Here is a 15,496-nt window from a genome sequence, read left to right as displayed (position 1 = left end):
AAAATCATTATCAAATCATGTGTAGTAAGTGTCAGCTAGAGTAATTAGTCACAATCGAATGGCCGAAACTATCTACATATGTATATTAAGTAGCGTATGTATATATCCTAATTTTATCCATTTTTGGCACAAGTACATGCTGTTATACGAATTTTGATACTAGACCACAAATATTCGGTATCTGGCCCCGTGTACATGCTCCGATGGATCCCATCTTCCATCATAGTTGTAAAATTTAATGCTTCTGACGTATTTATTTAGTGAGTTGTCGCACTAGTAGTAGTTTTCAATTTCAACCACTTTTGGAATTTTTCATACATTATTCAAATTATTCTCCTTCTATTATGTGTGGTATATTTTCCGAATCCCAAGAAATAATATTTTGACAATTTAAGACTAGATAACGTATCTCTATTAGTTTTAAAACAGCTAATAAAACTATTGTACTCTGTAGCATCATGTGCGAGAATATATATATATATTTTTATTTTTTTTTTTTATTTTTTTTTATTTTATAAAAGCTTACATAATAATACAATTATTATACAAACTTAAGAAAATACGCAGCACTAGCATCATGGGCTATCGGCCGAGAATATATATATTTTCTGCGAATTCATCAGAATTTATGTTAAGACGAGATGCTGGCAAGCAGCAACCACAAACACAAACGCACGGCCCTCTTTAATGTTCATATGTTCGTATATACCTGGGGTTTCACTTTCAAGTTTAGCAATTACATCTCTACCTATTAAATATTATTTTTATGGAATACAATTTAATTTTATGTTACTAATGTGTTTTTGTATTTATGCAATTTTTAGTAACTACCACTAGTTCTATATATGTTCGATTTGCCCGTTCTAAGCTTACAGATAATTCGTTGACAAATAAAACGCACTTGAATGTTTCATTCTTAAATTACTGTTAAATTGAGTTGGTGATACAGACAAGAGCAGTCAACTGAGGTTCAAAATATTTCAGATGTAATACACGATTTTGCCAATCCCCGAAACAATTTTCATTAGCTCTTTTTGGGATGACCTTCAGCTCTTTCAGCGAATTTTGTTTTATCTCTTCTATCGACTGAAATAATCACATGGAAACAAATGTGGTGAATACGGTGGTTGATCGATGGTGTTCGTTGCGTTTTTGGTTTTAAATTCAGTCAAAATACTCTTTTTGAAAAAAAAAAAAATCAGTTTTATCGGTACCCAAAATATCCACCAAAATCATTGAAACGGACTCGTGAGAGATGTCGAGCTCTCTTGCCATCTATATAATCTTGCTTTGTAGCCTATATCCTATATCGAAGGTCGTTCAGAACGAGGAATGTCTCCAATGATTTTCTACAAATACAAAATTTGAAACAAATTCTTTGTTTGATATTTTTGTCCACTGTAAAAATCGCAACGCACTTCTGAGGTGTACCGACTTAACCTTTCGTTGCACGATTTTATTTCCGTGGGAATAACAATTTTTTTGGATCATATTCTTAATGTGGACATTTAAGAGGACAAATTCGAAATTTTATGGTTTCCGTGTTTCTAGCAACAGAGTTACGTAACAGGAACTTACTGATCTAATATGCTCTTTATTTTATTGAATAAAAGTGGACAGAAGTAAATTCTTTACTTTACAATAAATTTAAATTTATTCGTTATGAAATTTTTTTAAACAATTTCTTGATTTACTGAAACTTACATTTTTAAATTAATTTCACATTTTTGCACCTAATATACATATGTATGCATAGTATATCCATCACAACCTGGTAATTTGCAAGTGTCTACCCATGTTGGCCAGTGATCCATGTGGTCCAACCGTACTTCATTTTCTGTGATCGGGCTATTTCTCTGGTGCTTTTTCTAGAATTAAAGTAAAGGGATTATACTTATATTTGACAAATAAATACTTTACTTTAACTTTAGTCAAGTTTTTGGATAATTCTAAATGCCAGCTTAACCAATTTTACAGAGGGTTTCATCTACTTTCAGGCGAAAATTGTCAAACTGACTGTTTTTCCTTGTTGTGTTTCCACTCGTTTATATAACAGCCAAGCATTTACTAAAGCTGTGGCAACTAAACGATAAAAAACGATATTTTCGGCCAAATTTCTTATCAAACCGTTAACTGTTAGTTCTGGAGTTTTGCCATAGTAGCTTGAAATCAAGTTAACAATTTTATTATCTCTCCAGAAAACTACAGATATATAAAAATTATCCACGTTTACACGATATTACATTATAACTCTTGCAAAAATAATTCGTGTGAAGACTGAATATCTCCAAACTAATAGGAAATACATACATTTTATTATACATTCTCAATAATTCATAAAATAAATGAAAATTTAGCCCTGCGTTTTCAATATATCAGAAAGAAGTTTACCCTTTACTAAGTATTGCGTTGTCAAAAAAGTATTGCGGTATTTTTATTGAAGTAATTAGTGTGGCACCCATATATCGCGCTTCTTAGTGACTCCAAGCTTCTTCAAATGGTTTATAACGGTTTGATGACTACTATGCCGGTCTCTTTCGACCAATTCAGCGATTTTATCGCAATTTTCGACAACAGGCCTTCCGGAGCGTGGCGCATCTTGCTACAGAGTATTACAGTTTTGTTCACCTAACGGTTGTATGTATCACCTAAAACTAAGCGATATAGGGCTATAAATGTATAAAAATGATCAGGATGACGAGAAAAGTTGAAATCCGGTTGACTGCCTGCCTGTCCGTCCGTCTGTCCGTGCAAGCTGTAACTTGAGTAAAAATTGATATATTTGATGAAATCCTTCGTACAAAAAAAATTTCGAGTTCGTAGATGGGTGTAATCGGACCACTGCCACGCCCACAAATCGCCATTAATCGAAAACATACAAAGTGCCATAACTGAGCACTAAAATAAGATATAAAGCTGTAATTTGGTACGGAGGATCTCAGTAGCTCAAAATTTTTTGAAAAAGCGTGTCCCCGCCCTCTAACAAGTTTAATGTACATATTTCCTAAACCACTCAAGCTACAACACCCAAATTTGCTGAGTATAAATCTTAAAAAAAAAAAATTCTAACGACATTGTGAAAATGAATGAAATCGGAGAATAATCCCACTCAATCCCCAGATAACGGTACTATTAAAAACTGCTAAAAGCGCGATAAATCAAAAACTAAATACGTCAGGGTCTTTAAACTTTACCACCGAAATGGTATGAGAGCCGGTGTGAAAATTGGACGATGGGCATGGCTCCGCCTAAATCCCATATCTCGGGATTCGACCAACCGATTTCGACAAAATGTAGTACGTGACATTCTTCTTTTATTCTTATGTCACATTGCGAAAATGGACAAAATCGGACAACAACCATTTTTTATTTAGAACCAGTGCCTATAGTTGACTTTTGATCGAAAATGTCGGTCAATGTGGGATATATATAACTTTAATTAATTGATAATCCTTCTATTATAATGGTACGTCTGTATGAGTTGAATCGGACCAATATTTCCCTGAGCCCCCATATACTTAATATAAAGATTTTCGAACTTTGGGTTGACTTTGTACCGCATATACATATGTGAGTTATCCCAATGAAAATAAGAAAGCGTGTTTTATTCATAATAGTGTATCTTTGTGCTCAAAATAGATAAATTTGAGCCAAAAATTGGCCTGGCCCCTATATAACTAATATCATCTGGCTGACTTTCTCTATAAGTTTAGTTTTACACCTTAAATTATTTCCCTGGCTTTGATTCTTGCAAGTTGCATGAGTATAAAATATTCGGTTGCTTTCGAACTTAGCCCTTCTTACTTGTTTCCAATTATTTTTAATTTTTAAAGAAGTTCGTCAGTATATCTTTCTATATTTTCGGTAATATAAATTGGCAGAAATATTATTTAAGCATAATTCCTTCGCTTTTAATAAATAGACCCAACAAATCAAATCATTAATCAATTAATGTAATCCATTCGTTTATAAAAAATTTGATTATCACGTTCTTAGAGGGCATGTTTATAATAATTTTAAAAAGAACGCGTTGTTTTACACAAGTTAAATAAAATCATTTCATAAATTTTCAGCGGAACTTCCCTAAAATATTCTACTTTTATAGGACAAATCGAATACTGTCAACGTCTGCTCTGACGAAGAACATGAAAATGGTTTTGTCGCAGAGGCAGCGCGAGGAACTGTAAGATATATACTTTATATTTTCATAGTACTTGTTGTAAAAAGCATTGAATTATAGGAACCAAGCGATTGCCGATTATTTAGGCAGTAGTGGATATTCTGAGTCCTTGGATGTATTCCGCAAAGAAGCCGACGTTTCCACAGAAAATGAAAAGAAAGTGAGTGGACTCTTAGAAAAAAAATGGACTTCAGTTATTCGGTTGCAAAAAAAGGTTATGGAGTTGGAAGCGAAATTATCAGAAGCTGAGAAGGAGGTTATTGAAGGCGCTCCTACTAAAGCAAAACGAAGCCCTGGTGAATGGATTCCACGTCCTCCGGAAAAATTTTCTTTAACTGGACATCGTGCTAGCATTACACGGGTAAGTAAAAGTATATCATATTAATTAATCGAGCTACATACTCGAATCGTAAAATAAAATTTATCGATATTGCACATATTAATGGTTACAAATGAGATCTATTATTTGATAACGCAGATCTAAAGTTATTTTGGTGCCGCTAAAAGTAAAACTTATGTTGAATATGGTCTATATATATCGTTGCCATCTTTATACAAACTGACATTAAAATACTCGAGCTTCTTGTCCTTCCCCTGATATTTGGGCAATAAGCAAAATAGCGTTTTTAATAATTTCGGGTCCGTTTTTAATAATTTCGGGTGATTTCGTTCATTTTCATACTGTGATATAAAATATTACAGGAATTTTACTTGGCGATATTGGGTTTAAATCGGTCGAGAAGGCCCTGCGATAAGTGATTTTTACATCGGCTAGTATAAAGCCCTCTTTTATCGTCTCGGGGTAAAATTTAATGTCTCTAGTTTATTTAGTTATTGATTTATCGCGCTTTTGGTAGTTTTTGACAGTACTCTTACTATACTATGTAGCAATACGTTGCAAGAATATAAAAATTAAACTCAATATTTTGTTGGATAGCCTCGTTGTTTTGAAGCCTCACTCAATCGATTTGGCATTGATCTCAAAAATTTATCGGTTTACTTTTTATTGTGTGTTGACGAATTCTATTGGATTCCCTGGATGCTCACTAGGATTAAGGTCAGGAGATAAAGGAGCGTTTTAAGCTGTCTAGGAACATTGTACAAATGCCAAAGTCAAACTATTTCAGCAGTATGCTCCGGATCGTTATTTTGTTGAAACCAAAACGTCGAAGATAATCGAACATTCTGTGCACTTTGTTTTAAATTATTTTTTAAAATGTTCAAATATCCCCAATTATCTCTTGTCGATTAAATAAATTCAATCTGACTTACTCCACCAGACGCCATGCAACCCCACACTATAATTTCACCATCACCCCGTTTCACTGCACCAACAAGATTTTGTTTTCGTGGTGCAACTTCCAATCGGCTGTGATGTCTTGTCGGACCTTATATACCCTACGTTTGGTTCTCTTGAAAACTTTGCCTTGACATTGACGGTTTGTCCAGGAGAAACAAATTCATGGTGGACGATGCCTTTGATGTCAAAAAAGACAACGAGCATTGTTTTCACTTTGGATTTGCTCATTTATCAGCGAACTCTTCCCGGACCTCCAAAAAGGCCTGGTGCCACCGAAACACACCACTTCTTGCTAAAGCAACATCTGGGTAAGACTGTTTGGTAATATCAAAAGTCTCGGTCACAGATTTACCGAGTTCCGCACAAAATTTAATTTCACCTCTGCTCTAACGAATGCTGCATTTTCGGCTTGCACCGCTCACAGAACACAGCTATAAACGCCCTCTACTGAATCCAATCGGCGAACGCAGGCTCCGAAATACAGTCGCAGCGGAAAAAATTAGTCCTACTAATTCCGGACAAACCCTATATTTCTTATTTCAAAAGTTCTGCAGACTTATTTATATAATTATGTTTTTTTTCTAGCGACTCTGCTTTATTATTTTTCGTTCTTCCTAGACTGATAATATTTTTGAGCGGCCCGATCGCGATTTCGTCGTTTAAAGCCCTGTTTGTTTTTGAAAATGTGTACTACACACTGGACAGATGAACGCTCCTCCAATATTTAGCCCCATTTTGCTGAATCTTTCGCCATCTTTCCACAATTTAATAATTATTTTGTTTTCCGACAGACTAATTTCTTTCTTTTGGTTTCCATTTTTTTTATAATCTTGAAACGCGTCTTTTGAAACGGCTAATTATATTAAAACACATTAAGGGGCACACCTAGTGTAATGGCCGAAAAAAAGGTGATTTTTGGGAATTTCTATTAATTTATTTAAACTTTATCAATTATTTCAAAATTTCAAGAATATATTTATACATGTTACAAGAATTTTTTAACTTATAGTTTTTTAAGTTATAGTCGATCTCCAACGGCACGAAAAAATTAAGGTCCTTCACTGCTGCAGTGACTCCGGCCTTCTCCGTGGATGAAATCTAAAAAAAAATTCTCGTTAAACTAGATAATATTGTCTGTACAATGACCTACAATAAAAAAATCAAAAATTGACAATATGGCGACGTTTTAAAAAAAATAGTCGCATTTTATCGAAATTTGGAAAATGCTGTTTCGAGAAAAACGCGTTTATAGATAAAATGATCGTTATCTAACTGCCGAGCGGCTACTCTTTTAAATGGCTGTAACTCAAAAACTGTTTCAGATATCGATTTGAAATTTTAGTATGTTATTTAAGTTTGTAAGGTATAACCTATCAAAATAAGAAAAAAAATAAAATTCGATTTTTTGAAAATTTCACACTATTTCAATTCATGCAAACAACGTAGACTTTGTTTTGACTTTGTTTACTTGTTCTTACACTAAAATACCGGTATCACAAAACTGGAATTGTAAATATACATTTTTGTTTATGCATTTTGAACTTAAGGTTTTAAAGAAAAAATACAAGTACAACATTTTAACTGATTTGCTTTTTAACAAGTTTCTTTTTACCTCACTTAAACAAAATTGTGCAAATTTTCGTGTTTTTTTACAAACAATAAGATCATAACTTCACTACTAAGCACAGTTACCTATTTGATATATGTACATTAATTTTTGGCTTAGTGATTAGAATCGTATGTAGTTTAAGTAAGCATAGTTTGACTTGAAAGAGCTTAATTTTTTTGTTTTATTAATCTGTGAAATGAGCCCCTTTGGTCCCATTGTGGACTGTTTCCTAAATAGCTTTTGACCGGTCTTGCAAATATGAGATCATGCAAATCATCTACTGATCCTTTGTAACGCCAGATGGAGGTATATTATTAATACCAGTTGAAGTTTACGTCGTGTAGGATGTCAACACTTTTTAAGAAGTTTAGTAGAGACTTGATATCCAATTCTGATACTTCCTTCAGTCTCTCGAAGTGTAAAGATCCTAGATATCTTGTTAGTTTTAGATAGAGCAGAGGTGGTGGTCTGGCGTCTATCTTCTGATTATTTCTATGCACTTTCTATAGTACATGTTAAAATCGTTGAAAACGGCTTACACATGATCTTGCCCTAAGCTTGTCCCTAAGTCATTCCATCTCATCGGCATTTGAATGTTAAAGTCCTTGGAGCTCATTCGAATAATAGGCACAGTGTTAAGCCTTAAATAGATTGCCATCGATGTTGTTAAGTGCCCAAAGTGTTTTGTACTTTGTTGTGATATCTGAGAGAACGTACTCTACTCTTTTTCCTTCAGATTAGAAGTAGCGCCCGTACACCCTGAAAAATGCGTATTATTAGGTCTTCCAATCATTCCTCACTGTTCCCAGGCCCCTGTACACATTTTTTGCGTATTAGCCTAGAGGTAGTCCGGTACTTGAATGGTAGTTTCCTAGGTCTAGTTACCAAAGTTATCTTTTCCAGCTCTTTTAGCTCTGCGAATTTCCTTTATATATTCACTAAGTACATCGTATAATTCCACCCAGCAAAACTCCTCATTGGTTATCTTGGCTAGTTTAAAAAGTTCCCGAACAATGGATATACGTGAAACGAGCTCCCTGTTCCACCAAGGCGGCTTCGAACTACGCTTTGCATGAGATGGACGGCATGCGGAGTGTGACGATCCCTTCCTATAGTTCAGTTTTTAAAAGTTTCATTTTTATTGGGGGTGATAATTTTACAATTTTCCTATATACCTATGCTCAGGAAACGAGTGTATTCGAAGCGCCTTCCAATCTTCAATATTCATTATTATGCGTGTAACAGGATGCAAGGGGTAGTGTCTCATCTTTTCCATCCTTTACAGCCACCAGTATAACAGCCCTTTCCTTGTTGTTGCACTCGGGTATGACGGCGACTTTAGTCCAAATGTCAGATTTTCCGAAGCTATCCATAGTTCCTAAACTACAACCGCAGGTTTATCTAAAGAACCTTCAGTTTCTTTTTCTCGGGGTGGGGTTGCATCTCCGGATTACCCTTTTCTGTTTGGCTTCCAGGATTTCACCCAAATCAACTCCACTACTTTTCTACTCCTCTGCTACGCCACGATTAAGTGCCTCTTGGCTATCTTACTGGCCGATGTCACGGCTTCGAAGGTTAACGGCTTATTTTGGTCTCCCTTGACGCTTTGCTTTACAGCTCGTTTCTACCGTTTGCCTGACCTCGCTGAGAGCAAACAGCTGCCTTTTGACCGCAATCCCCTCCTCGATGCGTGGCGCCTCTGCGTTGTAAAGCGGGTTTAGCAATAGTACTACAGCCGCTGTAAACTGCTCCCTTAACAACAGAGGTATGGCCGATGGCAACACAGCAAGTCGACACGCACTATATCTGCCGGTGGTAGCAGCCACTTCTCTCACCAACGTTTGGGTTGATATTTCAGCCCCCTTTTTTTTCCTTTTTTCCTCTGTTGAGTTTTATTTCCAGGGAACCGAGACGGTGCTGGCAGCAACCGCTGAGTGTAGCTAAAGGGATTTCCAGCGACCTATAAACTATTAAGTATGATAAAATAATTTTTTTGGTTAATTTCACCAGTCTGCAAAAAATTAAATTGAGAGTTATTTTGATTTTTTGTAGTACATTTGGTTTTGGGTGTGCAGAATCATAAAATAACTTTCAATTAGCATAGAACGTCACGTTTTCTAACCATGTAAACAAGTTTTTTTAAAATAAAAGGCTAAAGAAATTTGTTTATTTATAATTGCATTGCAAAATTTGTTATTTTATCTAAGATTATTTATTAGTGAGTACTAAAAACATTTAATTTTCCCCCAGTGAAACTCCTTTTGTTACTTTCGCGTTTGTAGCGATCTCTATGAAACACCCAATAGTAGTCTGCCATCATTGACAAGGTCCATCTTCCCCGGATACTTTTCTTATTTCCTTAGTATCTTGGTGAAATCGTTCACCTTGCTCTTAACTCATATCTCTTGAATTTTCTGAAAAGTTGTCGAAGGGAGAATAGATAAAATGTAGTTTTAGACTCATTAGGCAATGACAACTACCTAAAGTTTCAAATTCTTTGATTCCTTTGACGTTATATCTCTATGACAGACAATCCACCCCCTTTTTTGAAGATCCGTACCCATACCTTGTGATCAACTGTGGATCAGCAATAAGCCGTCGAATATCAGAACCTTTAGTATTTGAAGCAATTTTCATCGCTTAGATGTGACTTTACAAAGAATAATGATTTTATGTAGTATTTCGGTCCCATGAGTAATGGGACGAGTAGCTGATTGCAGATTAGAGTGTGAAATTAACTGCTTGCATTTTGAATCATGTCTTTTCACATTACACAATTAATTGTATTACTTTGATTATTTTGCTCGCGAGTTTGTGCCGCGCCTCTTCCACACTATCGAAACGGTGCGGCTCAGGTTACAATAAATTTATGTTTTAGCTCACACAGAACATATTTATTTTGAAAGTAAAGACAGCAATTTAATGTAAAATAATGGAATAAAATTATTCCTATATATTTATGAATTCAAAAACCCGTCCATTTTAATACAAATTTTCTGTTTTGAAAAAAAAAGACATTTTTGAGTATTTTTTTAGTTTTCAGAAGACTTATGTATATACATATATACGTATGTCTGCTTTTACGAGGTTTGTACAAAACGTATGGCGAATTTTGAATTTTCGCGGGCTACGTATATTTGATTATGGATTGATTTGTTGCGTTATGTAAGTACTCATATCCCTTACCTATGGTGACAAGGTCGGCTATTTTAAATGTTTAGTCAATTTTTGACAGTTGGTTTGGTTGGAATCGTTTCGGTTTCGGTTCTGCGATTATTGCTTATTCCAAAAAATGGATCAACGAATCTGTATTAAATTTTGTGTGAAAACCAAAAACCTTAGACAAAACCAACGTTTCTCGGTGGTACAGAATGTTCTCAGAGGCCTTGTTCCCAAAACTGAAGAGGCTCATATAGGGCAACAAGACAAAAACTGCATCGAAGGAGGAGCTAAACAAGATCGCAAAAAATAAATTTTTAAAAACTTTACGAATTGAAAAAAACGATATAACAATTTCGCAATACTTTATGCATAAACCTCGTATATTTCGGAATTAGAAAACATAAACAAATATTAATCCAAGAAAATCGTTATATTGCTCTTCAAAATATTCTCCATTAATATCTATACCATTTCGCATGCGTTTGAACCAATTGTCGAAGCTCCATTGCCCCTCTGATTGGGGTATCTCCAAAACCTTCGTTCTGAACGCATCAACCAAGTGTTTAAAAATATTGACCTTTTTTACGTTCAAGATTAAAAAGAAGTGATTCAGTTTCAAATCAGTACCTTACGGTCGATGTTTTGAGTACTCAATAATGCAGTTGTTTCAATCGATGATCAATCAATCGATTTCTTGAAAGACAATTGGCAAAACCTGGTTTTGTAACACTCAGAATTTATTACTCTGCGTTCTAGTGGTTTGGTTGCGATGTGTCAGGTTCTCCCAAAAAAAATAGACAACCATTTGCTTGGAAGTTCTTCATATGTAAACAACTTTTGTTCGATTTGGCTCATTTGGAAACAACCACACAGTCGAATGCTGTTTACTTCGGGTTCATACATCCACTATTAACTTCTATCATATGATTTTAATTTTTCTACAATCTAATGTTTTTTCAATATTGAATATATATATTTCAGTTGAAAAAGCCAGACAGCATTTTTGTTGCAGACGTGTGTTATCGATATACATTGTGACAAAATAGTACACAGAAATTATAAATAAAACCCAAAATATTTAATTATTTATCAATATCTATTTTGTTGCCTTCAAAGTAATCCCCACCAGATGTAATACACTTATGCCAACGATTTTTCCAGTCCTCTAAGAACTTTTAACAAGCACTTTTTGGGATGGCCTTCAGCTCCTTCCGCGAATTTTGTGTTATCTTTTCGATTGACTGAAAACGTGTTCCATTCTGATAATTGTTGACTTCTTTGCATGTCAAACTTACAAATCTATGTCTTATCGGCAGTTATAATGCTCTCCATGAATGTTGGATCGGAATTTGCACGATCAAGCATGCAAGAAAATTTTTTACGGTACTATTCTTGAAAAAAATTTAGCTTTATCGGGACGAGCCGAGCAAGAACGCGTTTTATACCAAATATATCTACCAAAATCATTCGAACGGACCCGTGAGATGTCGAGCTGTAATGCCATCTGTATAACACTTGTTTAACGATTTTTAAGCCTATATCTTTCACTTTTTTAATATTTTCAGTTGACGAAGTTGAAGGTCGTTCAGAACGAAACATGTCTCCAACGATCTCTCGACCATCTTTGAAGGATTTCCAATTTCCAACATTTGCAATGATTCTGAACAGGAAATTTGATTACAAATACAAAATCTGAAACAAATTTTTTGTTCGATATTTTTATCCACTGTAAAAATAGCCACGCACTACTGAAGTGTCCCGACTTAAGCAGCTGATATAAACAAACTGATGGACAGATCGCGCGCATATTTGACATAGTAATTAAGGACAATCCTACCAACTTAGCAAAATACATTTTTTTTAATAAAATTTACCCCGGGAATTAAATTAACATTTTCGGATGCTTTTATTGTCACAATATATACGAGCCTAAAAGTATGTATATTCAAGATTTTGACAGCGGGGTACGACATCTTCGGGCTATTAAACCACATTTTTTTTTGATGTGGGGATCTGAAAAAAAGTTCTTTTTTTAATTGACACTTATCGCTGAGAAGTCTGCAGGAGCATAATTTTAAATTATCAACATATATGTAATTACAAAAACAAAAATGTTGAAAAGTATTGGGCTGCATTGAGGACTCCGGCCCGAGTGGGGCCCCTATCTCCTTCACTGCATAGAACTAGAATTTTTTTTATTAACCTGTGTAATAGTTATCAAAACAAAGTACAATAACTGTTTTTTTCATTAGGTGGCATTTCACCCAATTTTTGGTTTGATGGTTTCATCATCAGAGGATGCTACTATAAAAGTTTGGGACTTTGAAACTGGAGAATATGAACGTACTTTAAAAGGTCATACCGATTCTGTCCAAGACGTAGCATTCGACGCCCAAGGAAAGCTTTTAGGTGTGTATTAATTATGACTTCTGTTTTATTTACCTAGGACTATATTTTTATTTTAGTATCATGCAGCGCTGATTTATCCATTAAATTATGGGATTTTCAACAAAGTTACGAATGCGTAAAAACAATGCATGGACATGACCATAATGTTTCGTCTGTAGCGTTTGTGCCGGCTGGAGATTACGTAATTTCAGCATCACGAGATAAAACCATAAAGATGTGGGAAGTGGCCACAGGGTATGAAATATTGTTAATTACCATTTATGATTACGTATGTGATAGTTTTTCAATGTTATTAGATACTGTGTAAAAACATATTCTGGCCATAGAGAATGGGTGCGTATGGTTCGTGTGCACCTGGATGGAAGTATATTTGCTTCTTGTTCAAATGATCACTCTATTCGTATTTGGCAGACGAGTACAAAGGATTGCAAGGTATGTTTTTAAATTATACAACTTTTTACAATACATTGAACTTGTATCTTTTTATCAAAGTTACTTAGGGAATATCACCAATAGTAAAATTGTATTTTTACTATCGCTTTTGACGTATTTTGACACCATTAAATAGTATAGGCTAAGTAGAGCATCTGCCATCTCACTTATCTAAAAAAATGCGGTAATATTTCAGGGCCAATGATGTTCCCTGATGAACTCGGTTAAAACTTTATTCGGATAAAAAATTAAGTTTTCGGATTTTATCATTAAAATATTGCACTTGTTACGTTAAAGTGTAACAACTCAAAATTTGAACATTTTCAGTAGAGACGAAAAACTGTTTCCGTAAATATTAATAATATATTACAAAGAAAAAACAATGCAATTGCACGAAAATATCATTAAAAATAATATAACCTTTGTTTCATTTTTATTTGTTTAGTATTTGCACGAAAATAAATTTTTGAGTTATTACTCTTTTCCTGAATTTTTTTTTATATATGTACATAGTGGTAATATTTTGAGTTGTCTCTGTTTAACAATTCAAAATGTTACACTTTATGTGATACACTAACGAACCAATTTGATAAAACACTTGGAGACAACTAAAAATGTAACTCTTCAGTTGAGTCGAAAGAAGTCATTCTGAAAACAAAGAGAGAGTCATAACGGTTTTTTTTAACGAAAGACGAGACAAATCACTGAACGATTTTTACAGTGGGTAGAGATGACCACTGCACAGTATTTTCTTGCAAAAAACTAAAATTTGGAAATTTTGAGTTGTTACACTTTAACGTAACATGTGCGTTATGATAAATTAAATTGGGGTGAAAAATACCAAACAGTTGTATGTAATTATAACTTATTCCACATGGAATGCGAATTATTCTATTGGTTCCACGAAGTCAAGCTTGCCTATAAACTAAGAACTAATTTAATATTCAGTTTCTTAATTATTTTGCAAAGTTATTATAATATAGGGCCATCTAACGTTTTAAATTTGAATTATCTATATTTCGACATTAGAAACGTCAAATCTTCTTCTTTACTGGCGTAGACACCGCTTACGCGATTATAGCCGAGTCAACAACAGCGCGCCAATCGTTTCTTCTCTTCGCTACGTGGCGCCAATTGGATATTCCAAGCGAGGCCAGGTCCTTCTCCACTTGGTCCTTCCACCGGAGTGGAGGTCTTCCTCTTCCTCTGCTTCCCGCGGCGGGTACTGCGTCGAATACTTTCAGAGCTGGAGTGTTTTCATCCATCCGGACAACATGACCTAGCCAGCGTAGCCGCTGTCTTTTAATTCGCTGAACTATGTCGATGTCGTCGTATATCTCGTACAGCTCATCGTTCCATCGGATGCGGTATTCGCCGTGGCCAACGCGCAAAGGACCATAAATCTTCCGCAGAACTTTTCTCTCGAAAACTCGCAACGTCGACTCATCGGTTGTTGTCATCGTCCAAGCCTCTGCACCATATAGCAGGACGGGAATTATGAGCGACTTATAGAGTTTGGTTTTTGTTCGTCGAGAGAGGACTTTACTTTTCAATTGCCTACTCAGTCCGAAGTAGCACCTGTTGGCAAGAGTAATCCTGCGTTGGATTTCTAGGCTGACATTGTTGGTGGTGTTAATGCTGGTTCCTAAATAGACGAAATTATCTACAACTTCAAAGTTATGACTGTCAACAGTGACGTGAGTGCCAAGTCGCGAGTGCGACGACTGTTTGTTTGATGACAGGAGATATTTCGTCTTGCCCTCGTTCACTGCCAGACCCATTTGCGTTGCTTCCTTGTTCAGTCTGGAGAAAGCAGAACTAACGGCGCGGGTGTTGAGACCGATGATATCAATATCATCGGCATACGCCAGCAGCTGTACACTCTTATAAAAGATTGTACCTGCTCGGTTCAGTTCTGCAGCTCTAATAATTTTCTCCAGCAGCAGATTGAAAAAGTCGCACGATAGGGAGTCGCCTTGTCTGAAACCTCGTTTGGTATCGAACGGCTCGGAGAGGTCCTTCCCGATCCTGACGGAGCTTTTGGTCCCGCTCAACGTCAGTTTACACAGCCGTATTAGTTTTGCGGGGATACCAAATTCAGACATTGCGGCATAAAGGCAGCTCCTTTTCGTGCTATCGAAAGCAGCTTTGAAATCGACGAATAGGTGGTGAGTGTCGATTCTCCTTTCACGGGTCTTTTCCAAGATTTGGCGCATGGTGAATATCTGGTCGGTTGTTGATTTTCCAGGTCTGAAGCCACACTGATAAGGTCCAATCAGTTTGTTGACGGTGGGCTTTAATCTTTCACACAATACGCTCGATAGAACCTTGTACGCGATGTTGAGGAGGCTAATCCCACGGTAGTTGGCGCAGATTGTGGGGTCTCCTTTTTTATGGATTGGGC

General features: G+C 35.6%; 1 protein-coding gene across 2 annotated transcripts in view; it reads left to right on the top strand.

Annotated features, from left to right (window-relative positions):
- LOC115066313 (lissencephaly-1 homolog) overlaps positions 1–15,496 on the top strand; it is a 174,429-nt gene that overhangs the window by 33,062 nt on the left and 125,871 nt on the right. Inside the window, exons 2-6 of one of the 2 annotated variants that reach the window (XM_049451364.1) lie at positions 4,074–4,183; positions 4,241–4,541; positions 12,504–12,660; positions 12,717–12,894; positions 12,957–13,092. In XM_049451364.1, coding sequence (XP_049307321.1) covers positions 4,146–4,183; positions 4,241–4,541; positions 12,504–12,660; positions 12,717–12,894; positions 12,957–13,092 — 810 coding nt within the window. In that variant the 5' untranslated portion in view covers positions 4,074–4,145. The remainder of the gene's footprint in view (positions 1–4,073; positions 4,184–4,240; positions 4,542–12,503; positions 12,661–12,716; positions 12,895–12,956; positions 13,093–15,496) is intronic. The other variant, XM_049451365.1, reaches the window with a different exon arrangement.

Source organism: Bactrocera dorsalis, chromosome 3, assembly GCF_023373825.1.
Source record: "Bactrocera dorsalis isolate Fly_Bdor chromosome 3, ASM2337382v1, whole genome shotgun sequence".
NCBI classification, from domain to species: domain Eukaryota; kingdom Metazoa; phylum Arthropoda; class Insecta; order Diptera; family Tephritidae; genus Bactrocera; species Bactrocera dorsalis.
This window is presented reverse-complemented; position numbering and strand designations above follow the sequence as displayed.